The 26,000-nt window shown below is 38.5% G+C and overlaps 1 protein-coding gene across 4 annotated transcripts in view; it reads right to left on the bottom strand.

Moving 5' to 3' along the window:
- Window positions 1-279: 279 nt before the first annotated feature.
- SH3KBP1 (SH3 domain containing kinase binding protein 1) overlaps window positions 280-26,000 on the bottom strand; it is a 191,188-nt gene continuing 165,467 nt past the window's right edge. For 2 of the 4 annotated variants that reach the window (XM_018084241.1, XM_018084238.1), the window contains exons 11-17: window positions 25,273-25,429; window positions 20,148-20,233; window positions 9,053-9,162; window positions 7,624-7,749; window positions 4,441-4,712; window positions 2,976-3,039; window positions 280-944 (exon numbers count right to left, since the gene is read on the bottom strand). In XM_018084241.1, coding sequence (XP_017939730.1) covers window positions 903-944; window positions 2,976-3,039; window positions 4,441-4,712; window positions 7,624-7,749; window positions 9,053-9,162; window positions 20,148-20,233; window positions 25,273-25,429 — 857 coding nt within the window. In that variant the 3' untranslated portion in view covers window positions 280-902. Of the gene's footprint in view, window positions 945-2,975; window positions 3,063-4,436; window positions 4,713-7,623; window positions 7,750-9,052; window positions 9,163-20,147; window positions 20,234-25,272; window positions 25,430-26,000 lie in introns of all 4 variants that reach the window. The other 2 variants (XR_001922148.1, XM_018084240.1) reach the window with 2 other exon arrangements.

Genomic DNA, 26,000 nt, shown 5'->3' with positions numbered 1-26,000 from the left:
TCATCTAATGAAAATCAAGCAGAGATGAACATTCAGGTTGAGGGAGAGGCCTATCCAAACCAGGAAAGCTAAAAAGCCACAGCTGCTCAAGACAAAGCTGCTCTCAGCTGCGCCCTTTTGTCCTGCCATCTCGCACAAACCCGGCCCTGCTGACTGAGCAGCTGTACACTGGGAAGTGACCTCCGCCGGACAACGGGGACAGGAGTCGTCGTGGGAGCTACATCAGGGAGACCTGGCCTCAACTGGCTCCAGTCAGTGTGTGGCAAAGAAAGGCACAAATCATTGCAAAGACCAGACTTCTGTTGGTTTGTTTCCTTCTTGTAAATACATTACTGTACAAAACGCGAGTTTAAGTTGAAGGGGATTTGGGGACATAAAATTGCATATTTAACAGAACTTAAAACCATAACAAAAAGTAGGCTGTTCCATCTCGAAGCAAAAATAATCCCTCCAGCCCCAACATTAACATTCATTCCTGGCTATATGCAGTACAAACATTTTAAAATCTGTGACAAAAGACAATTAAAAACCAAAAGTCAAAATCATAAAGCTTGTAAACAGATAATCTGAGATACACTTTATTTATGGAAAAATATCATCAAAATAGTACCACTATGGATTAAACTGCCTGAGTTTTCATTTCACCTAGGATCTTGAAGTAGAGAACCTTTAGCACAAGAAGATCAATTTCAGTCACAACTAGTGCTGCACAGCACAGCTTTGGGTGGAAATTTTGTCTTCATTGGTATTTTTGTTGTGCTATCAAAAACTGTTGTGCTAATCCTTCAAATAAAGGGATGTTGAGGCAATTCTTAAATCATTTGGCACAAAGTTATTTTGGCTGGGGCATAAATTTGAGTCTCAGTCATGAAGAATAATGCAACATTCCACCTATCAAGTATTCATTTTGATTGAAGAGCTTTCTTTATGTCATTAACTTCCATCTGAAAAAAACAGAAAAAAAGTATTTGTGATTAAATTAGATGCTTCAGCAAACTGAGGCACAGTTGGTGCCACTTGAAAAGCACATGTTCCATCATGTCCACAGGTGTCAAGTACGGGTTTTATACTACTCTTATTTCCACAGATTTCACAAATTGAGGTGTCCTTTTCAGCTGCATAAGATGACCATTCATGGCTTCCTCCCCTCAGAGCCTGACAAGTATAGTCATTGAATGTAATGCAAGACTTTTCAATCTCTTCAAATTACAACTTTTACAAGCCACTCAGCTCACTGCCTAGAATTACTTGCAGAATGAGCATTGTGTCCACACTGCACTTAGAGCTGGCACAAGTAAACTGCACTGCTGGCAATGAGCACTGGAAGCTGAGGAACAAAACTGATCATCTCTCTCCTACAGGGACGGTTCTTGCTGTAAGGATGGTGGTTGCCTTCTACACCCATCAAGCCTGTGCCCAGGCACCTTAAGTGCTCTGATGGATATACAGAGATGTGGTAAAAGGATGTGGCTGAAACCATCATCAGCCCTATTTGCACACTTGGCCCCTCTGACAGACACTGAAAACCCTAAGGCAGGGGTATACTAGATTTATTCAAACACACCCACAGTGTTCAAACTGCATGATCAAGGCAGTCTTCTTTAATGCATGTGCTACTTCCTGATGATCAGAGCTCTAAAACTAATGCAATTTTTGTTTATTAACTCTTATCATCTTTTTGTAAAGCTAATAATGCCATCTTGGCTAGCATCTGAACATTTACTAGTATGAACAACACTTGAACTGGAGTAAAAGCATTCAGCTATAAGATCATAATTTTAAACCCATCAATGCAGGCCTCTGTAAAGATGTAAAGTTATCCTTGGAGGTAGAATCAAGACCTCTGGATAGTCTGTCCTGTTAGACTAAATCAATAACAGCTATTGAAAATATTCCTTGATTATCTGAATAAATTTCAGTTTTAGCTGAACATGAATTGTGTTTTCTTAGAAGACATGTTCCCATGTGGTACATAAAGTCCTTTAGGCAGCCCTGGAGCATAAACATTGATGATCCGCAGTTCTGCCACCCTTTGTTATGTTCCCAAGCACTTCACAGTGGGAACAGTCCAGTGAAACTACAATTTGATTTTCTATCCCTAGTACAAAGCACAGCTGACCTATAACATAAAAATATAAAATATAATCAATACTAACGCACTTATCAAGTACATGGACTAGAATAGTATAATATAGCATAGTGTAGCAGAGAGTAATTTTGTTTGGAAGCAACCTACAATGACCATTTAGTCTGACTGCCTGACCAAGTTAAAGCATGTTGTTAATGGCATTGTCCAAATCATTCTACAAAACCCCAAAAAGCAGTTTCAAAGTCACTCCACAGTGAAGCAGTTAATGATTCTAGCAAAGACCAAGCTCCATAATTCCCACAAGCAGGGCAGTGTGCTACCTGGCAAATGACTAGCCAGGATGATAACATCTAGAACTAAGGTACTGTACTGTTACTGTATGGTAGCAGTAACTGGGCTCTTAATCAGAACACTTTCTTTTATATTGTTAAGGATGCTTTAGTAAAGACAACCTGAGTACAGCCTCTAAAGCAGACATAAAAATCCACTATATGAAATCATATTTGAAGCACATTAACACTAAGACAAGCCTACTACAAAATATAAAGCTTTGGCAGGAAGTAAGTAATGTAAAAAGTCATGATTTCATTTGTGACAAAATCAAACAATTACAACCAAGACTAAGAAATATAATAGTTTGAATTCTGTATTGTGTTTAATTTTTTTTAAATTTGTTTACTTGTGCTGATAATTATCAGGCTTTTCAGTAAAAACCCAGACTGCAATATATATGGCAATGATATGAAGGGAACAGGTATATCCCTTTCAGAAACATTAGTAGTTTTTGATTCACTGGAAATCTAAGTATCTTATAGCAGAGTTTTCTCTCCCATATGTGAGGCTAAATCAAACCTGCCAATACATCTCTAACATTATAAATAAGTACCTGCAATCGTAGACGGATCTTCTTTTCTTCATCCAACTCAGACAGCAACTGTTTAATCTCTTTTCTGTTACAAGAATGCAAAAGAAGCTTGGAATGAAAATTATTAAACTAGTAAAATACAAAAGCTCATCTCTTGAAGAGGTATTTTCCCTGCTTCACTAGTTATTTTTTTTCCTCTGAACAACTAACTAAAGTCATCACACTCTTGTATACTGTAGGCTATACTACAGAGCCTCTCTGTAAGACAGTACCCCCCACATCCCACAGGGCTAATGAATAATAAATTTCCACCTAATAGACCTGCATCCATAGGCTTTGCTCTGGACTAGCTGTATCAACACTGTATCAGCACCCTTTCTTTTCCCTACAAAATGTAGATGGATTAACTGTTTGTGGGTTATAGGAACTGGTAACACAAATCCTGCCCGTCCTATCACATACTTAAGCCACTTAAAAGCTGCTTATGCCAGCAATACAACGTAACCTTCAACTTCATTTATAAGACTGAATGATCCCAAATATACATTTTCTGTCATTCCTCTTTGCTGGGAAGGGGAACATAGCTATAAGGAGCAGACACGTTCTCATGTTCCCACTGAGTGATCTCACCTTACGACAGAAACCAGTAGGTGGAAGCTGCCCTTGCAAGAAGGGGAGACTGGAGGAGCAGGGGTCAGCCTAAGAGGTGAAGCCGTGGGGCTTGCTGGCTACATCCAGCTTGAACCATGCCCTCCCGCATCTTCTCCCAAACTCTCCGCACACCTTTGATCCGCCACAGGCTCTGCACGCTGCTTCCCCTTTTCTTTTTCCTGCCTGGGCTACACACAACTGACAATGTAAGTGAAGGTTTAGCTTCCAAAGCATTAAATATTCTCAGGAACAGCAAAAGCTACATGCCAGCCCCAGTTGCTCCTAAGAAATGAGCAACCTAAAGAAAATAAAGATGCCCAAAACTAAAATAGTAAGATTTGGGGCCATAACCATAAAGGTCTTCAAAGGTCCTAATCACGGTTCAATTACTACTTTTGTAACATGAGCTTCCTGGGAAAATGTGCTGACAGTCAAACAACAAATTGATTTAATAACTTTAGGAACTTGTAGTAATTTCTACTACAATTAGAACAAATGCACCCCTTTTATTATGATCAATGCACATGAGTTCCCAAATAGTTACTTGCAAATAAAACAATATAAGAACCTTATTCACTGTTTATAGCTTGTAACTTAACTTTTTTAAGACCCCATAAACATCTGCTTATGTCATAACTCAGGGGAAAAAAAAAAGGTTTATGGGTGGATAGTGCTGGTCTGTTTTCCTGAGGTTCTCACCCCTGAATATGTTCTGTCACATGAAAATCACTCACAAACACATAGACAAACTGTGCAGAGTAACACACATCAAGGCAAGCCACCACTATGCACAAATGGATACATCCCACCTACAGTTGTGATTTGCAGAACTTACTTTTGCTGGTCTTTCATAGTTTCAATGATGGTTCTTAGCTCCCTAACTTGTGTTCTCAGCTCTTCCAGGGCAGTCTGACCTTGGCTCAAGTGCTCAGTCTTTGGCTTTCCTTCAGTACCAAACAGGGATGGGGAATTTGACCTGTGGCCTGTTGTTCCCATAGCAATTGAGTGAAATCCAGGTGATGGTGAAGGGGATAGTGATGGTTGTACATTACTGCCACTAGCCAGACCTCCTGGTTTTGGAGGCAAGGAAGTTTTGTTATCAGACACCTGCAGCAAAAAGAGTAATATTCAATGTCTGTAGAAAGCTTTATGAAAATCAAACCTCTAACCAATGCCAAGTATTTAACTGCTCTTCAGTAATGCTACAAGTCCCACAGACAAACATGGACAGTTCTGGCCAAAGTATGATAAATATAACAATTAGTCATTATCTTTGTACATGTACATCAGAGGGCATCTAGTTGGGATGCAGAAGTTCAGACAGCTTCAGTAAGACTTTCCATGGTTGCTACAACCAGTCAGCAACAGCATTTCCAAGAACTCAGACCTAGCAGTGAAATAAACCAGGCACAAATGCTCAGTGTTTCTCTCAGAAGTTTGAGAGAACATATCTACATCCATGGACATCTCCTACAGAGCACAAAACTACATGACCAAGAATCCAAGCTGTATTTTTTTGCAAACTAAATTTATGATCGCCAACTAACCACTGAAGGAATCTTCAATGTTTTTTCAAAAATGTATTACATGTTCTCCTTAGCATTATGAAAATAGTAAAATATTCCTTTAAGTTTGCTTGTTGGTATGATATATACGGAAAAAAAAAGTTCCATGGCTTCAAAATGGTAATATATTAATAATAAATAAATGTAACCCTCTGTTAACTGAAGCTTCCATGAATCCCCATAACTACCAATAGCTTTTTATTTCTCCAGGCACTTAATAGAAAAACACATCATTAAGCTAGTAACCCTAGTACCATGTGGTAAGCTATAAAGGATCCCATGCTTTTTGAACTGCAATCCAGTGCTCTACAATTAGACAAGCTATAGAAAATCTGAAGTCCACCAGCCATACATGATCAGCTACTAGTGAATACACAGTACAGTGTACAAGTACAGTTATCACAATGGCAAGTAAGGGGAGTCTTAATTATTTATCACACTGTTATCTGGCAATGCTAGTGTGTGCATTACATGACAGCTACCACGCATATCTGAAAATCTGATTTGGACAAGAGTAAGAAAAAGCATCAGGCAACCCTCCAACTCTGTCTTTGGAAAAGGGATATTGAAGCTGAATGGTAAATAGGGTAAGATATTGAGAATAAATGGAAATCGAAGGAGAGACTGTGAGGACTTGGGGACTGGCAGGGTGGCATTAGCTGACCAAAGTAACTGAGAGATGAAAATAAGAAGAAAGTGGAACTGGGAGAGAAGAGCAGGATCCACCGAGTTCTACAAAAAACAGTCTTCTCTGCTATACAACCATGACTGAGCAAAGAACCTACCCTGGGAAAGCACTGAACACAAAAGGTGTTCTGCAGAAAAACAAGTCTGAACATAGAAATAAAAACTGTGTTATAATCATAAGAAAGCTGAATTACTCCAGTGCCTTGAAAGTGACTTAATGACCTTAATAATACTCTTTTAACATTTTATAGATTAGTTTGTTTAGTTTATTTATTATCTGGGTTGGAAGGAACTTTAAAGATCACCTAGTTCCAATCCCCCTGCCATGGGTAGGGACACCTTTCACTAGACCAGGTTGCTCAGAACTCCATCCAACCTGGTCTTAAACACTTCCAGGAATGGGGCACAATTTCTCTGTTGTGGCATCTGTTCTAGTGCCTATCATCATCAGTAAAGAATTTTTTACTAATATCTAATCTAAACCTACTCTCTTTCAGTTTGAAACTGTTCCAACATCCTCTCCTGTCACTAGCTGCCCTTGTAAATAGTCCCTCTTCATCTTTCTTGTAGGCTCCCTTAAGGTACTGGAAGGTCACAATAAACCTTCCCTTCTTCAGGCTAAACAACCCAAATTCTCTCAGCCTTTCCTCACAGCAGAGGTGCTGCATGCCTCTAAACCATCTTGGTGGCCTCCTCTGGACTCGCTCCAAGCTGTCGATATCCTTCCTGTGCTGGGGACCCCAAAGCTGGATGACTGCATCTCCAGGTGGGGTCTCACCAGAGTAGAGTAGGCTGTGAGTAATGTGTACTATAAACAGATCTCTCAGGGATAATAACCCCATATATCAGTTGGTGCAAGTTTCTTTGGACTGAAGAGAGACGTCAGGCTGAGTCCAAATCTGGAGCAGGCGAGCAAGGCATAACTGGAGGCATTGATCTGAACATCTTATTCCAGAGCTTAACTGGATATCAGCATTAAATCCTCAACCAGCTACTTTCTGATAGCAGTCATCTCATTTTACAGGAACAACATCTACAACTTTGCTGTATAACTTACAAATGTTGGCCCAAGAGTATTCCTTAATGCAAGTGCTCCCAGAAGAGGGAGCTACATAGCAAAAGATTATCCTTATAACTTGATCACAGAACTGCACGATTTCATCTTTCAAATTCTTTTGTCATACTATTATAATATAATATTTGTATTATTAAAGGTATCCTTATGTATTAAAAACAGCTACAACTTCTAAGGTGTGATCTACGCACTCCTGCAATATTTAATTATGCTTTAGTACTCTACCAATATACAGTAAGAATGGCACAAGCCTATAAGATGAATACAATTATACCAGTATAAAAAGTGATTATACTTGCAAATTTAAATTCACATATTATTAGAGTGGGTCAAAGAGTTCTATTTTCTCTACTTACAGACTCTTCCAATGTAAACTCAATTTACAGCTGAAAAAGACAGGGTCTTTGTTTCTAAAATTTATTTCCCTAGCTTCTGTGATTCTGTGAAATGCATTTACACTAGAAGGATTTTTTTTCCACAGTATGGTTATTGGAGACATTTTAACTATGCAATTCACTTTAGACTTGCATTTCAAGCACAGAACAATCTTTAGTAACCTTTATAATTTTAAGCTTCTTTAAGGGGCTAGTTACCAGGTGACTGCTGAATAAAACTTTAAATATTTCAGTACTGTTTTAAGAAATGAAGATGCATGTGATGAGGTGAAGAAGAGGCATTTCATTTAACTTACTTGTGATATTGTAACAGTTCTTGATTTCCTTGACACTTCAAGGGTTTTGTGAGCAATGGAAACATGTTCCTCCTTCTCATCTTCAGGACTTGGTGAGTCAAAGAAATCGGGGCTTGAAAGGGATGACTATGTAGACAAACACACACCACAAAAGAAGAAAAAAGCACAGATATCATCATTGTTCAAGAATTTTTTTTGCTATAATTTTCAAAGTAACAATACTTAAAACCAGGACTCTTTGGCCCCTACTTCCTGTTTTTTCCATCTTATTTTCAAGGCTAGACTGCTTTGGAAGCATTCAAGAAATAAGATATGCTTAAGAGTTGAATTCAACATTAATGTACATGTTTGCATTGCATTATAGCATAAGATGAAAGCACCCTCCTGTCCACGAGTAGAGCTGGGACACTGAGCACTGGGAGGATGCCAGCACTGCCCCCTGGGCAGCTCTGCCCCGGCTTTGCTCAGTGCAGGTCTCACCTCACTGCTCTTGAGAGGACCCAGCTGTTGCCCTTGCACGCTGCTGGCACTGCAGGGCTGCCTTGTGCACGGCCTCTTTGCAAAGGTGCAAAGAGGGAAGGTTCTTTCCATCCCTTGCTCCTTTCCCCATAGATTTGACAGGGGAAGGAAAACCTTTTTACTGTCTTTATGTTTCTATATTTATGATGACAGTTAATTTTGAAAGCTTTCTTTTTTCTGTGTGTGTCCTATCAGTTTCACAATAATACTTTTTGGTTGCCTCCACTTTGTTTTTCTTCAGCAACATGAACCCAGGTAACCATCAGTACTTGCTCTCATTCTGATATTCCAGAATGCAAAAAGCATGGAACCAAAGAAATCCCAAACTCCAAAGAAAAAGACATTGAAAAACTAAGAAGTGATTTCCAAAGTATAGTTTACAAAACCAACTTATAAGATACATATTAGAGAGTGAAATTTAAATCATGTTTATATTTAGAATTGTGACCTTAGTGAGAAGAAACACACGATAATTCAAGTATAGCTGTTGAAGACTGAGTGGTCTGTTTGTCCTCAAAATTGGGTAAATGTCCGAGAGAACCCAAGGGAAATGCTTCTTTTGAGAAACACTTTCAAAATCCTTAATAGTTAGGACAAATGAGTTGATTCCACAGATTTTTATAAAGGATTTTTCTGGGCTCGGTCATGGCTGGCAAAGAATACTTGGCAGCACCCAAACAAGGGGATATGGATCTTAGAAGGAAGGGAATGTTTTAAACATCAGTATTCAAAACACTGGCAGCCTTTTGACACTAATTTTCCTGAACTGCTTCTCTCTGCCTCATTGTACATGTGAAGGAATGGCTGTGTAAAAGTAGAAAAAACACCAGGAAACACAAAGAGGAGGAGAGGAAAAATTAGAAAAAATATTTTAAAAAATATTTTTTAAAGAAAAGGAAAATTGACTTACAGATGTGAGAGACTGGGAGGGTGGTCGCCTGCCAGTAGCTTTTGGTCTGGTTGTAGTTGGATGATTAAGCTTCTCAGCAATTGGTATTACAGAATCAAAACCTTCCAAGTCTTAAAAATAAAATAGAATTGATTTGATTTTTTGGTAATTGTCTTCAAAGGGAAAGATTCACATTTTTTTTTTCTAATTTCAAAGAAATGAAATCCCATTTTCCCCACTGTGTCACAGTGTTCTGCACATGTTTAGCCACCACGATGGCACTAAAAAAACCTGGAAGTCAAAGGCAGCTGTAATCCAGTCACCCTTGCCAAGAACAATTACCCTTCCATCTCAAACACAATGAAGCAGAAGGGGAACGTGTAGAGGAGCCTTGGCTTTGTTTTCGGCACAGTGAAAGCTAAATGACATCATGGGTCCTATGGCATGGAATAAACAGTTTCAAAATTTCCATCTGGCTACTTGAAGGGGTTAGTAATTTTTTTTCCTGAATAACTGGAGATATAAGACAGTGCACACATTGTCTCAAGAGCTGTACTGTCAGTGCTGCATCTGCAGCAGTTGCTAAGGGGAGTGAAGAATATGAATGATCGAGCTGGAAGAGATCTGCAGGTTCCCAGACACCTGCAGCTGGAGGCACCATAGCTTCCAGCAGCTATAGGTGAGAAGACTATCTCCCTCCAGTAGTCCAGAGGTTATGGTAAGTAAAAGCTGCAATAGGGTCCTGAAGCTGTACAGAGCCCAGGGAAAGCAGATCTGCTCAAATGCTGTGTCAACCATCTTTATGGTCAAAGAAATGCAGTGGGGAAGTGTTTACTGAATCCAGCCACGTGGTTACATGTTTATATGAAAGAACGATGTGAGGGCTAAAGGAATACCACAGCTCATGATTACATGCCTGAATCAAATGGCTTAATACCATTCATCTATTTTTATGGGTTGTATCAGTTTCACTCACCTTCATTTCAAAATGCCCTACTGCGTATGTTAAGCAGGAAGGAGTCAGAAAACATACAAGAGGTACTTTAGACAAGATAAATCAAAATGTTTCAAAATTACTCTCAGATATGAATCAAATACAGGAATGATATTCATTATTCAGAGACTATTTTTCATTGCACACATGTAGGAAGAAATAGCTTTCAAATTACTAGTTCTGTATACTGGGTACTTAGTTTTCAGAACTACTACAGAATTATGAATCTCTGAAGATCCAGTCTTGTTGCCATATTACAACCATTGTACAAAATTATACAATGGAAAAACAAATTAATTAATGGGCCTGTGCAACTATATGCACTGAATGACGTTTAAATTGATTCCAAGTACTCATCATTTAGCAACTAGAAAGCAAATGGTATCAGACATTTCTTATTCAACAATATTCTTCCATCTCCAAGACATTAAAAAAAAGAAGAAAAAAAGAGAGCTCTTTCAATAGCCCTAAAATAGTCCAAGGTTATTCACCTCCAAATGCTAATCTATTTTTGGAGCGACTCTTCCTATATATAACCAGTGACCCCACTGCCCTTTACCACGTATTTTTCTCATTGCTTTTTTATTGACTGTTGCAACCTATGTGCAAAGGTAGGTCACCCAGTCTGTCAGTGGGAATTTGGCAATCTGAAGCCTCAGCTGTACCCAACATACCAGGTGGGGCTACAGCACTTTGAAAGTAAAAATGAGCTAACATTATGAGATTGCACAAAACCTATCTGGAGCCTTACAGAAAATCAGGGCTTCAGGAGAGGAGAAATGGAAGTAAAAATTTCTTTTCTGGGGAAAAAAAAACAAAACAAGTGTAAGAGCTGGTTTCCAGCAATATCCAGTTTGAAGCTGATCCATACCTAAATGACTTAAGATCACACAGAAAATCAGTGCTGTATATTATTATATTGTCTTAATTTTCACCACTGTATTACTTTGTTAAATTGCACAGCAAAAATATATAACCATAAAAAACATACATTCATCTCTAAACATGTGATGCTCACATACATGAGCAGAAATGGAGGCTGAAGCAACCCTTGCATTTGTCCCAGCCACTCTCTCCCACCTCACTGCTTTTACTATTTTTTTTCCTGAGCTAGCTTTCATCCAGCTCATTTTCCAACAGCATGTGCCCAGCCACACAAATACTCATGTGAAGGAAGGCCCAGTATCAGTACCACAGGACTGACTCAAGCTGCTAAAACTGAGGGGAAGATCAGACTACTGCTTTGGGGGGCAGCATGCTGGCTGAAGTTATCTTGCAGCCTAGGAAGGCTCCAGTGCAGGACTTCCCTCTCTTAGTGTTTCCACTTCTGTGGTCTCCATAGAAGGAGTATGAAAGGAGGTTGTACTGAGGTGGGGATTGGTCTCTTATTTCAGGTAACAACTGACAGCAGAACAGGAAACAGCTTCAAGTTGTGCCAGGGAGGTTTAGATTGCATATTGGGAGAAATTTCTTCACTGAAAGGGTGGTCAAACATGGGAACAGTGTGCCCAGGGAAGTGATAGAATCATCATCCTCAAAGTGCTCAAAAAATATGTAGATGTGGTGCTTAGAGACATGGTTTAGTGGTGGACTTGGCACTGCTGGGTTAGTAGTTGGACTAAATGATCTCAGAGATCTTTTCCAACTTTAATGATTCTATTCAGTAAGTGCCACTGTTCCTATCTACACTAATATGAAAAAATAGTGAAGGAAATTAATTCAATGTGTTTCTTTGGCCTAAATAAACTAATAGTTACCTACAGTTGTATATTTGGTCATAATAATAAAGTACTCATGTTTAAATTGTAAAATGTATTGATAAACAAAGAGTGTATGAATTTGTGTCCTTGAGATCCATGAGCACTTGCAGACATCATTTGCTCCACGCATTTTATAAAATGCCATGAAGGATGAGCATTTCTGCACAAAGCTTCTATTATCAAGAAACTGGGAATTTTTTGCACTTCTGAATGCATTTCTGATAGGTAGAAAAATAAACTAAAGCACCTTATACCCACACTGAATTTTAAAAAGAGAGCGGAACAGAGGCTATAAAAGGCCCCACAGGTAGAATCTGCTGCCAAACTAGTTAAATCACAGCCATTCAGCTGATAATACAAATGGAACTCTATTTAAGTGTAATGGACAACACTTGGTATAATGGTAACATAGTAAATCCATTCCCAGTACTTCCATATGCCCTTTATCTCTCCATTTGTTCTCCTTATTTACATGTGGTTCTTCCTCCCAGATCCGCTCTGCATCTAAGGCTATCACCACCTTCCACAAACATTGCCTATGGATATATTCATGCAAGAAAATTCCCATCTAGTAACTGGGTAACTAGTACAAGAACAGAGCCACCCACGAAACCTCTGCCTTGCTGTCATGTATACTGTGGATTCAGTAATGAATTCACTCGTACTGGTTATTTGATTACTTTTTGCTGATGGAAAGCAAGGTTATACAGGTCTGACTATATTAAACTCACTGAGGTCATTAAAGGCAGAGATGTGATTTTGGTTTGCATTTCTGCAGCTATCAGATTGGGAGTTTAAATTTACATACTAAGCTAAACATATAGCCTTCCTGAGGTGGCCCAAATGGAATGACATTAAAAATAAAGTCCAGTCCACTGTATTCACAGCCAGATTAATTGCCATCAACATCCAACAGACTTGAACTCTGCACTGGTCCAGATTTCTCTATGTCTAGTAATAACAAACAGTAAGGAAAGTTCTATTAAACACATAGAACACAGAGGGCACTCATCAATTAAAAGTGCCACTCCCTAATTAAAAAATAGTTGATACTACTTCTACAAATAAACAGATGCATTCATCATTATTACTGTCTCACTGATCAAGCAGGTAATCCATGAAGTAATTAATGAGACGGGAAGAAAAGCATGAGACTAATTCTAATATACTGGTGTAGTACACACAATCAAATGTCTGGCTTACTGAGCAAACATATTTCATTAATATGAAAAATGTTAGCTCTGCAAGAATTATTCCCTGGTATCCTTCCAAGCCAGTTATGAATAGGATATTTCTCCCCATTGCTATGTTCATTTGGAAACATGGTTATTTAAAGCATGATGATTTTTTTGAAAAATTGCCCAGATCCAGGAAAACAGTTATTTAAGGAAAAAGTTCTCAACTCATTATACCTTTCTGGAAAATAACCTTCAATCCCTTCCCCTCAAAAAAATCCTAGAAATAAAAAGTTAAACCGTTATGCTTCCTTCCTTACCCCTTTTACCCCCTGCATTTACTATTCTGTCATAAAACGTGGCTAGGCCTTAACTTTATCTTCCATTTAGGTTTTTTAGTATTTGGGCAAAGTCATTTATACATAACAAAGACCAAAAGGTTTTTGAATTAGCAGGGAGATTTCACCTTGAGAAAACTGAAATGGAAAGTGATGGATAAGAGAATCAACATGTTCAGAATGCTAATGGTGAGGTTTCACAGAACAGAAATAGAGCAGGTCTGAAAGAAGGGAGGCAAAGGTGCTATTCAATTCATTTGAAGAAGATAATGTCACAAAAGCCACAGAGGTAGATTTCATTTCATAATCATCTTCAATACCTTTAAAAGGTTGACAATAGGCCTGTGAAATGGTATGTATACTGTCTTTAAATGCAATAATACTGAAAGCTATCAAATGACACAGAGATTGCAGACAAAATCTTCTGCATTAGTGCCCATTCAATATATAGCATTAATTAAAAAAGAACTCAATAATCTGAATATTAGTGGGGATTTTCAGAAGAGTACAATTATTTTAACTACTTCAAGCATCCAGATTCTGCTACTCCCTCCATGCTGAACAGCATTGCACCCTTCGAGGAATACAGCCACACTCCCAGCGAGGGTCTGGGCAGCAGAACCTCACCCATAATGAATCATAGACTGTTTTTTACAATTTGGGCAATGAACTTTTAGCAGGAGAGCTCTGTGGCTGCAGGGTTACTTTGTTTAGGAGTGCAACAGTGATGTGCCAGGGAGGCCTGCCCGCCTGGTTCTTTGCTTTGGAGGGAAACAGCTTAGTTCACCTGGCTTCCCAGGACAGTCAGTGGACAGCTGCCTTTCTTTCCTAAAGCATCCAATTATCTTTTTCCATTTCAGTCCTGACTTTTATCACTTTAATAGCAGCATGTAGAAAGCTGCCATAATGAGCTTTGCTAACCACTTGCCAGTGCCCTCATAAGGATTTTATTTTTAACGATTCAGAACATGCCAAGAAAGAACAGAAAGGTCAAGAAAACCGAGGAGCTAGAAGAAATGGATATGCTGTTTTCAGGCACCTCAACTTGACACAGATGGAAAACGATTTAGATTTCTAGTGTACTGCTTTTTTCTGGACCCTTCAGGGCAAGAGACCCAATTAATTTATATGATGGAGCATTACATATCCCTGATTACAATATTTACAGTCCAGAACTATGTTTATGGGTGATTTTGATTCACTGACATAAACATTACAACTTAACCCACTTGGGCAATTCTGTTCCTTTGCTTTGCCCTATTAAAACGAGCGTGAACTGCAGCACAGAAAGAAATAACTGGTTTAGACAGATTTTGGTCTTCATTATGAGTCACATTTTGTTCTCCAGCTCTTATATTTGCCAGTATTTTCTGTTTTTCCAACTTTTATTCTGTGTTTTCAGGCAAAATAATTACAGTGTCTCACAGTATAGCAGCCTGTGATTTAAAGACAAATCTGCTCCATTCTACAACCTTTTAGTGGAAATATTCTCCATCTTTTTCCCTAGTGTAGGCCAAACCTTATTAGATCACTTTTTCTTCCAGTCAGAGTCACAGTGATCATCTCTCCTGACAGATATGAGCATGCTACAGCTCTAGAACAACTGCAAATACAGCTCAAGGAAACATGATATATGAAGATTTTTTTATTTGTTTGTTTATTAGATATTTTTCAAGAGGGTATTTTTAACTATCCTTTCAGGCAAGCTAGCACCAGCCTTGCAAGGAGAGACAGAAAAAAAGAACAGCTAACGATGTGGCTTCAGCCAGTACTCCATGATCCACCAGCAACTGCTCTGCAGATTAAAGTCTGAAGAAATGCTGAAAAATGGACTCGCACTAACCAGCTTTCAGGGGAAATCTTAAAAAAATTCATACCATCATTAGATGTTTCAGCAAGAATCAAAGAAGGCATATGTGCCTTACATTAGCACTGATGAAGATTATTAACTGCTTTCACAAACACTATGCAAAATGTGTAAAGAGCCAGGAAAAAATATTGGAAAGATGTGTTCACTTGGCTCTTTGCAGCTTTCTGCAAAGCACAGAAACTGCTTCTTGTGGGGATTAACTGAGCATTTCCACAGTAGATATATTATTTTTAATTCTTTGTGGCTTATTCTTTAAATCGCTTAGCTTAAATCCATATGATTTTAATTATTAGATGATGCCAAAGCAAGCCTGTTTTGGATAGACAAGACTTGCTTCAGGATTCCAGAATTCTGAAGTGTGCACGCATATGTGTATATATATATAGTTAAAAGACTGATAGTGACTTGCAGAAATAACTCATACCAATTTTAGCTTTTGATCCAGTAAGCTATTATATTTACTATTATATGTGCTAGATGTTTCTGTCATTGCAGTGGCCCTCATATACAAGAATTCTTTATGAAATTAAAAAGAAACACGTAACCTAAAAGAAGGCCAAGTTATGCCATAAGGCATGAATTTAAGCTGTTGAAATCAATGTAATTCTACATGACAACTGCTCTTCTGTTGGTAGAACAGGGCTTACTGTCAGTGTAGCTTATGTTGCTGTAGGAGCACTTTAAACACAGCTCAAAACCCCACTGCCAATCCAGAACAGTTGTTGGTACAGATGTGCCAACAGATGTAACCATTGTGATTTAACCACGGCAACACTGGAGACCAAGTCCTCGGAGACGCAACCATGCACTTTCCACTGAGCACCACTGAGCACTCTTCTATGTTATGGCTTGTTGTGACTTTTTTTCCTCTTTCAGACTATAAAATCATCCTAGCATGGTTCTGAATATTTTTGCACAATGAAATATAGGCATTAAACTTTGCGATGACAAAACCTGTCTGCAAGAACAGATTAATGAAACCAGAGCATTGACAAACAGCACGTGTAAATTACACGTCACTTTTGTCACTAAAATTTCTTATGGTACAATAAATGATAATGATTTCTCATTTCAATACTATGGTGCAAGGTTTTCTGTCACAGTACACTCAATTTCAACTCTTAATTTAAAATAAAAATCTGTAATACCCATGTAAACTTTGGTGTTCTACAAAATACTTCTTTTGGTATTTGCTTGTTATGTGTTGTGAACTAAAGCAAAGACAGGATAGAAAAGAAATGGAAAAAAAAAAGCCTTACCCTCATGAAATGAAGAAGAGTTAGCCATGGCAAAGAGATGTAAATAGGAAAAGTTGGATGCAAGATGTGTGGAAAAGAAAGTAAAGGCATCACTGAAAACGGAAAAAGAAAACAAAAGAAGCAGTGAGGAGGAATGGGGAATGCTTCCTCTTAAATAATATACTCCGAAAGCTAGTTTTCCAATGGTTTTTGAAAGGATTGTGGAAAGAAGCAAAGGCATGAACAACAGTAGTAACAGCTGCCATTATATCTACAATGAGCAGTGATGTTGCTGAACAGAACTTGCTCGTCAGTAGAGACTGCAAAATTGTAATCAGTACTGTATTATCATGAAGAAATTTACATGTGAAATCATAACTCTGCACAACATATCAGGGAAACCAAGTCATGTGCTAATATCTACATAGAAATAACTTTCTATATATGCAACTCACAGAACATTATGCACAGTATTACACAACACCTCAGCCTTGCTCAAGCACTTGTGATTTGTCTGATTGGTAAAGTTGGGTAAGGATGTCTTTAAATGTGTTTTTGAAGGTGCGGGGTTTCTGGTTAGACAACATCGATCCACCGGTGGAATATTACTCGGAATATAAGTAGAAAAATGATGTTTCTGAAACATGCAATTGTTTAACACACTGATCTAGAACAGGGGACCTAGATAACATGCGAGTTTTGAACCTCGATTCTGCAGTTCATCTCTGCATATTGCTTCTCAACTGTTGATGGCATTACTGATTTTTTTGGTGCTGTTCATTTGTTTTGCTTTTTGCTTTATATGGAAGGACCCCAGATCTCCTCCTCCCTTGTCATAGAGGTTTTGGTCTCATCATGGTAAAGAAAAGGAACCAACTTAGAAATTCTTAAAAAGGTTTCACACACAAAAAATGCTCTCCATCCAGCATTAGTATGGTTTTCTTTAATAACCAAAACTGTTTCTCCAATGCTTTTGTCCAGCTCTCTGCTCTGACTGAATCAAGAGCTTTAGACTGCCTACAGGACTGAGAAAGTGACAGCCACCACCCAGCTTCACATCTCTAGTGCAAAAAATCCAGAAGATGCTGTGGTATTCATTTTCAATCCACAATTCACCATCACTATTTGGCATAAGCATGAAAGAGGGTGAGGCAACTTGCAAGTGATTCTTGCTTTTTCCTCTCTTCTCCTTGAGAGCTCTAAGTGCCCAGGAATGGTGTGGAGATAATGGAAGAATAAAGAGGAGCCCAGTAACCAGAATGGTCACATACCCAAGCTGCTACAAAGGTCATTTAACTTGCCTTTGCTTCAAAGGCTACTGCTAAGTCCCACCATGTCTGTCACATAGGTCCACTCCAATTTGCTGTGTAAATCTGGATTACTAAAAAGACATCAAATGGTAGATTTAATCAAATCCATTTTGACTGGAAGGATGGGCCTCAGAGAAGCTCAGGCTGTCCTTCCCACAGAGCACATGACATGGGGGCAACACCAGTAGCACATATCCCAGTCAAATACTATCTGGACTCACACAGCCTGACCCATCTTTGTTTTGGAATACACTGGACAACTCCACTCACACATCCATCAGTTTTTCTAATAACTCATTTAGCCACAAGATTTCTCCAAACAATTGTTCTCTTTGTAAATAATAATAAAAAAAAAACTAACATACTTATCATAAATTTCTACATTACACTGCCCCATAAACTGTCCTGTACTCCAAACCTCTCCTCACAGTAAAAGACATTAATCTACTGTGAATTGTTTTTGCTTATTAAGTTTTAATTTATTGCTCTGCCCTCTCTTAAAAAGGCTGTTTATTTCTTTAATAATATTTTAGATGAGCTGTCAAAAGCCCCCTGAAAATTTATAACAGTTCTGATCTCTGGATCACCTTTCAATCCAAAATCATAATTTATTCTTTTTCTTCTATTAACAAGTCTAACAGGCTAGAATGACATGATTTGCCCTTGTAAATGCCATTCTGGCTTGACCCTATCCAGTTATACATATCTAAGTATTCACACTATTTTATCCTTGGGCTTAATAGGTTCTCCTTGTAAGTGGTAACAGGAGGTCATCAGCTAAACTCTTTGCAACATGTGTGTGTGGTTTGGTTTATGGACTCTTCTTGGCTCCTGTTCCACATCAAAAACCCACAAAAAACAACAACTTCAATTCCTCCCTCCACCTCCCCCCCACAAATTCTGGAAATGAACAAAACCTATTATAAATCAAATTTCCTACCTAACCTTTACGGGATGTTAAGAACAAAACCAAACCAAACCCAACCCAACAAAACTGAAAAAAAAAAATACAAAACACTGTGCTTTTATCCTTATAGTGATTCCAAGGAAATTAGAGCAAGGCCTAAAAAAGTTTAATCCCATCACGCCACTATATGCTATTTGCAGTCATAACTTTCAAGTAAGCAGAGGCTTACATGCTTTGAAGCAAATTTGTAAACATGGGTATGAAACACTACGTGGTAGAATTTGTCTGCATTTCCATACCATTCTTTATAGTAATCTCTACAATAAAAACATTCCTGCAATTTATCACAAGCTTCTAGCTTTCTATGTTTATGCCAAATGAAAACCTGGGTAAACATACTACCTGCTTCTCCAGAAGAAGGTTACTACAGTAAATGATAGCAACAGCAGAAGGTTTAAAAAAGGCAAACATACGTATGCTGGAAAGCTCATAGACCTATGTGAAATTAATTTAGCATTTTATTCTTACATTACAATTAAAATTCCTCTATAACTTAAAGCTCTGCTTTCAAATCAGAAGGAAAGGCAGGTTTGGCTGTTGAAAATATACTATTTCGCAGAAATGTTTTACTAATAAAGCAGTCTGGGTAGAAACCACCATGCCAAGATAACACTCAATGCCACCAGTGAAAGGTAGTAGCACTTACACATGGAGGGTTCCCTGGTTGTGCCTTTTACAGAAAAGGTCTCTGGGGGCACAGCTGCGGCTGCAGAGCAGAGCGACGGCAGCAGCTGTCCCGGCGGGTTTCTAAGGAGAGGTGGAAGATGGCTGTCACAGCTTTAGCCTGCAGCCCTGGGACAGGACTCAGAGCACCTTCCTTTCCAAGGGCCACTTACTGCAGCACCCACCCCAGCAAACATCACTCCTGCACTGCCAAATGGAGAAGGAAGGAGGGTGAGAGAAGACAGAGAAATAACCTGTTGTTACTCCTCTCCAGGTGATTTCCTAATTAAACAGTTTGTGTGTCAGGAACACAAATTGTTATTTTCAAGGCAAATTTAGACTGCTTTTAATCAGTGTATGCAGTAAAATGTAGTCCAATTGACCTGAATTGGGTTTCTACTCCTCTGTATTGGAAAGTTTAAAGATTACTAACTCACCAAACCCATAATCTTTTGCAGTGTTAAAGATACGGCAGCACTAATATTACATCAGTTAAACAACTATGCCTTATGACTGTTGGCCTTCTCACTTGTTTCAGACTTCAAAAAAAATAATGAGCCTTCCTATTCAAAGTAGCTCACTATTCTATATTTGCTTTATTTTTTTTTTAACAGAAAACCCCAACAAAACTATTTTAAGTAAAGCACAAATGATCCTTTAATCCTGCAGTTAAAATTTGATCTAAATGCACTCACATTCATTGCCAAATCCTCAATCTGCCTTTTGGATCATAACAAAGCCATTAAAAAGCAGAAACATCATAAATTTCTTAGGCAAAGTGTAAAAAGCACTATAACTTACCGATGTCATTGCTTCTTTCAGAGGAGTCTTTCTCTAGAGTCCCGGATACTGTACTGCCCACTAATTCCACTTTTGGACTATCACTCCTGCATTTGGATCAAGAAGAGGAGATGTTTTATTGGGAGTTTTTGTGTGGGTTACAGTAAATTGGTAGTTAACTTGCAATTAATAATGGGAGAGCAAAATATTCTTCCTTTGTAGCACCAGAGTAATAGCAATATGTCAGAGAGAGCAATCTCTAGTAAGTAGACATGCTGTGTGGATTAACCTTATCTCATTTCTCCTTAACACCTGTCAAAAAAGCCTATTTTAGACACCGTAACGTCCCGAATAATTCTTCAGATGTTCACAGCATCTCAACATGAAGGAAACCTAGGGGCAAGGGGACATTCTTCAACATCTTATTTGTAATTTTTTCTAATTAATTGCCTTGCATAAACTACAGCAATGGACTATCTGGAATGCTGCAGAAAGGGAGGGAACCTCAAGCTAGCCCTGTACGTTTTAGCAGTTCCCAGTATTTACTCATAAATGCAGCTCCTCCACCATGTTTTTGCACATTTCTTAGGAAACTGGACTATGAATATTGTTTCCAGAGGTCCAAAGAACCAAGATCAGCTAATTTGTCTGAAATGGCTTTGGAATAGGCAAGCGACAGGAGTTGTGATACTTTATACTGAGGAACTATTTTAAAATCAAACAGGAGGTCAAACGTAAGCAACATAATTTTTCTTTCTTCGCAGAACTTTCAATCCTACAGCTACTTATGTTACTACAATAATCTACCTATTGAAACAGTTAATTAAAAAAAGGCCAGTGGTATGTGAGTAACTCAGCATTTCACAGGTCACACAAACAAATATCTGTGATATTTACTGTGATAACAAATGTTCAATTAATGCAATAAATTGCACTTGCCATCATTGTCAGATCACCTAGTAAATATAATAGTTTTTCCACAATGACTGTTCCCAGTATAAAAGTGATGATGTACGTAAGGTACTCGGTTTTGGGATAAAAATATAGATCTGTCCCTGAAACAACCCAGGCAGATGTGCACAGCAATAATTAGCCATTGAAAGTAAAATACACTGTGAGCTCCCAAATCTTGTTGATTTTTTTCATTGGTCTCTACCTTTGATGCCATAAGCTGATGACAGATGGCCTAAACCTCAACTCATGGCAGCAGCTTATGAGCAAAACATAAAGTGGCTGGAAACCGTATTTCAGACTTCAGGAAGGCTGCGATAAAGAGCCTCAAAATTTTTATTAAAACCCAGAGGAAGTCACAGATTAAGTGAATATATATATCCCATTAAACACTGTGATAGGGTGACAGGTATTCTATGAACAAAAATCCAGACAACCAGATTACAACCTGAAAAGCAAACTAACAATATGGCAGGTGGTCTGCACTAGGAAAGAAACAGAAGACATTTAACACACACATAGAAAAATGTATTAATTGGCAATAAATAAGAGTATTCTCCAAGTTGTCTACCTAAACAATTAGGTTTTTTATCTTTTAGTCTTTAACTTTTTTTTTTAAAAAATTGCTTACATATTTGTAAACCTGTAAGAGGCAACAGAGTTTCTTGGCTAATAGGGCAATGAGCATCTGCCTGCATACTATGTTTTGCACACATATATTTCCCAGCAATCTGAGAGCACCATGTGAGTTGGAAGCAGCATAGGAAATGTGTAAGTATGGTTTTGGAGGAGATTCTTAGAATGGTGTGATTTAGGGCTGAAAGTCACAACATTTATCATTTGACTACAGAAGATAGCAAGAGATATGACAAAAGCCCCACAACAAAACCCCAACCCTTGTCAGAAGAATCAACAGTCTTATTATGCCAATCTACATTCATAACGTTGTGAGAAGAATGGAGGAGCCCTTCTTGGTCCCAGTGTATCCTTCTCTCTGCTCGTGCCCACACAGATAGGCTGTCAGCTTGATCAGACAGATGATCACCTTGAAAGAAACCTCACACTAATAGAAATCCCACTGCAAACTGATTAATTGCCATCTGGAGCAACTCCCTGACCCATATGTCTGAACGGCTGCACAAATGCTGGTGCTACATAAGGGAGGCTGTGGGAATGGAGTGCCAGGAGAAGGAACCTGCCCCTGTTAGCAGCAGCATGGACAAAGAGTGGTTTAAACTGTTTGTAAAGATGCACTTTGTGTAGGTGTTTATGGCTTGCCTACTCCAGAGAACTGACTTATCTGTAAATTGTATAATCACGGTATGTCCAAGCTGTGAAGCCTTTGGAGCAAATTGACAGCTATTCACTGTTCCATGTGGTTTTTATATCTCCTATTGCCCTGGAAGCCCTACTCTGCCTCCAGTGAAGGAGGATTGTATTTAAATGGAAAACTAATCATCACTACAAAAAGTCAGTGAGATGCATAAGATGCAAGCCACTTACTCAGAACAGAAGAAAACCCTCTTTGGCTCAGCAGCTGCCATGGAAATCGCACACAACTCACCTTATAACTACATCCATTTTTCCCCTACTAAGGATCATGTATGTTTTTGGCTGGGATAATTTTCTTTATAGCAGCTAGCATGGTGCTATATTTTGGATTTGTGCTGAAAATAGCATAGATAACACAGGGGTGTTCTCATTATTACTGAGCTGTGCTTTCACAGAGACAAGGCCTTTTCTGCTTCTCATATGGCCCCACCAAGTGAGGAGGGTGGGGTGCACAAGGAGTTGGGAGGGGAAACAGCTGGGACAGCTGACCCAAGGGATGTCCCACACCAAATGGCATCATGCTCAGCATATAGAGCTGGAGGAAGAAGAAGAAAGGTGGGGATGTCTGGAGTTACAGCATTTGTCTTCTCAAGTCACCACTGCACATGATGAAGCCTGGCTTTCTTGGGGATGGCAGAATACCTGCCTGCCCATGGGAAGCAGAAAACAAATTCCCTACTATGCTTTACTTGCACATGCATCATTTACTTTACCTGTTGACCTTTATCTCAATCCACAGGTTTTCTTACTTTTGCCCTTCTGATTCTCACCCTCATCCCACCGTGGGGGAGTGAGTAGCTGCATGGGGCTGAGCTGCCCATCAGGGTTAAACCACAACCAGCAAAAATTCTGCTGGTTCAGTTTTTATTCTAATTGCTTGAAGTTTTTCAGATTTCGGGAATGGATACCAGTAGGTCTTAAAATAATTACTATCTTATTAAACTGAACCAATTTAAAAACAAAACACCTTACTTGTAAAGTCACTGCTTCCTTTTGAAGTTTCCCGTATCTTAATTATCCAAGCAATTCAAAGTTTATTCAATGGACTATTTAATTATGTGAACTTTCTGCCCTCTTCCTATAATACACATCTAGAAGCTAGAGCTCACCAGGCAAAACAGTTATATGAGATATATCCATTAATTTGAATTAGCTGATAAAGAAATTAATAGGGAAACTGCTAGCACTGTGATCAACATGCATCATCATCACCTTAAAAATCACCTTTCCTTGTAAGTTTTAATCTAACTACTGTTACAAGTAAAATTCTTTCATATATAATGGTATTAGATAAAATAATGAACCATTTTTTTCTGTGCTAGACACAGCAGAGTTTGGACAATTAAGAGCATAACAGCGTTAGTGTTTAGGTCTGCCTTTTCCCTTTGATAACATGAAAATTGAAATATCTTTAAAAAACATGGTTTCTTTATGCAATTTTGTACTTAGGAAAAAAAAGGAAAACATAAGCAACAAAACACCCCTCCAAAACTCTAAATGCTAAAAAATTTATATGTTAAAAATATTTCAGGCAAAGGATAGAACAAAAGAACAGCTACCCCACTGCATGACTCGCCAGTGAACTGAACACTAGGGCATGTATTGGTCTTGCCAAGATCACTTAGCTAAAGATCATAGCAAATACTTGCATTTCCAAGCATGCCCAAGTGACCAGCAGGTATGGACTCTGTTTTGGAATAACTGGGCAAGCATGTTCAAAGCCAAGTCCAAAAGAAGCCATGGCAGTAGCACTTGGATAGAAGGGTGAGTTCTCATTGATGTACAGCCAAAGGACTTCAGTAAGATGAAACTGGGTGCACAAGGCAGGTGCCTTTTTCTCTTTTCATGTGCCTCAGATTTCACACTGAGAGCGTTTGTTTAATGAACCATATGTGGAGGAATGAAGGGAATCTATGTCTAGCATTTAATTTTACTCTAACCTATACTTGATTCTGGTATTTAATTCACCATTACTATATGTGAACTCCAGTAGTTCAATGGCAGCTCATTTTCCTAACAATGCAATAGTAAAATTATTTCTATCCCTATATTGTAGTATTTCTGCAACATGTACAGCTTGCCCATTTTATGCAACTGCTTTTATTGTGGTTTTCACCTAACTCTATTCACTATGCATAAAAGAAGTCTACAGCACACAACCCAGGTACTGATGACTAAAATGTAGCCACCTAGACTTGATTAGGACTATGGGTGAGGCCTTTAATTTCTGCAGCCTCGGCTCTAGCAGGCAATAAACGGAGTTGTGTTGGCAAGTCCTATTTCTCAGTGCTCCTCAAAGGCTGTAACCTTGTATCATGTAACTGTAGAGGAACAACCATTGTTAGAGCATAAATATTTGACAGCACTATTCTGCAGTGGCACCAGCTAAAAGAGCATTCTATGAAGACACATGTATTTTGCTGAAAATTGATATCAAATGATCAAAAAAACCAGACTGAAACCAAGCTGGCAGTATTTGAAATGTGCATTGTCTAACACTCTTCCTCAGAACAATCCAAGCTTTTGCCCTGACTTAGTGCCCAGTCTAAGCTGCAATAATTTGAGGAAAACTAAGAAAGTCAGACACATCAGTGCAGATGCAGATCTGCATCTACTGATATTTCCCATGTTATTCTGCAGTGTCTTGTAACAGTGTGTTCATCACTAGAAATGAACTAGTAAAGAACAGTCTAATACTGCTATTCTTGATTCAGCTAGGTGACTACAAGGATTTTCTTTTTTCTTGTTCTTTAAATACAGTTTACTGTGAAATAAAGTGTGACATAAACTGTAAAACCTAAATTCTTTAAATGTGTGTTTTTTCCACTAAACCCAAAAGCATTGGACAGAGGAAAAGCAATACCTTGTGTGAGTCACAGGCACAACTGGTCTTTCTGGTCGTCTCGGGGGCAAGGTACCAGGTCTATTCACAGAGTTGGCTTTGGGTGGCCGAGGTTTCTTCGGAGGTATAGCAGGAACTGAAGGCTTCTGCAAGTCTAACTGTTTTTGCTCTGATCTTTCTTTAAATCAATCATTTCCAGAAAAAAGAACACAGATATTATTAAGTGGAATTCATTTGCACTCACAAGCCTACAATTAAACAAGAAATCTTCCACTGTAGATACACTGTATACAAAGAAAAAACTCATTTCCTTTCCACTCCTGTTCTAAATCATTCTTTATTTGAAATAACCTGTTTACCACAAATCACTTGTTTGCCCCTGCCTGACTGTTCTGCCTGTAACTCCTCATGGCCAAAATGTGTGTGTGCAGTGTCTTGAATGGGAATAATTTTTTTTTATTTTAGTAACTTACTGGTTTCTGACTAAAATATCAGAATGGCAAGAACTTATGCACCACATGGAACAATTTCCCATGAGCACAACTTATATTAAATTCTAATATGAAACAATATTAAGTTAGAAGGTCACAGAAAAAATTATGCTGGATATTCTTAACATAACTTGGAGAAACAGAGAAATATAATTTCTGGGGGAAAATAAAAAGTGTGTTTCAAGTGGACTACAGTTAAAATATGAAAATAAAATACAAGCATAAAAATTTAGCAATGTTTAGCAGGATGTAAACCCC

The sequence above is a fragment of the Manacus vitellinus genome, unplaced genomic scaffold (assembly GCF_001715985.3).
Source record: "Manacus vitellinus isolate BGI_N305 unplaced genomic scaffold, ASM171598v3 scaffold_7_pilon, whole genome shotgun sequence".
Lineage (NCBI taxonomy): Eukaryota > Metazoa > Chordata > Aves > Passeriformes > Pipridae > Manacus > Manacus vitellinus.
The sequence above is the reverse complement of the archived record's forward strand: the minus strand, read 5'-3'. Positions and strand labels throughout refer to the sequence as shown.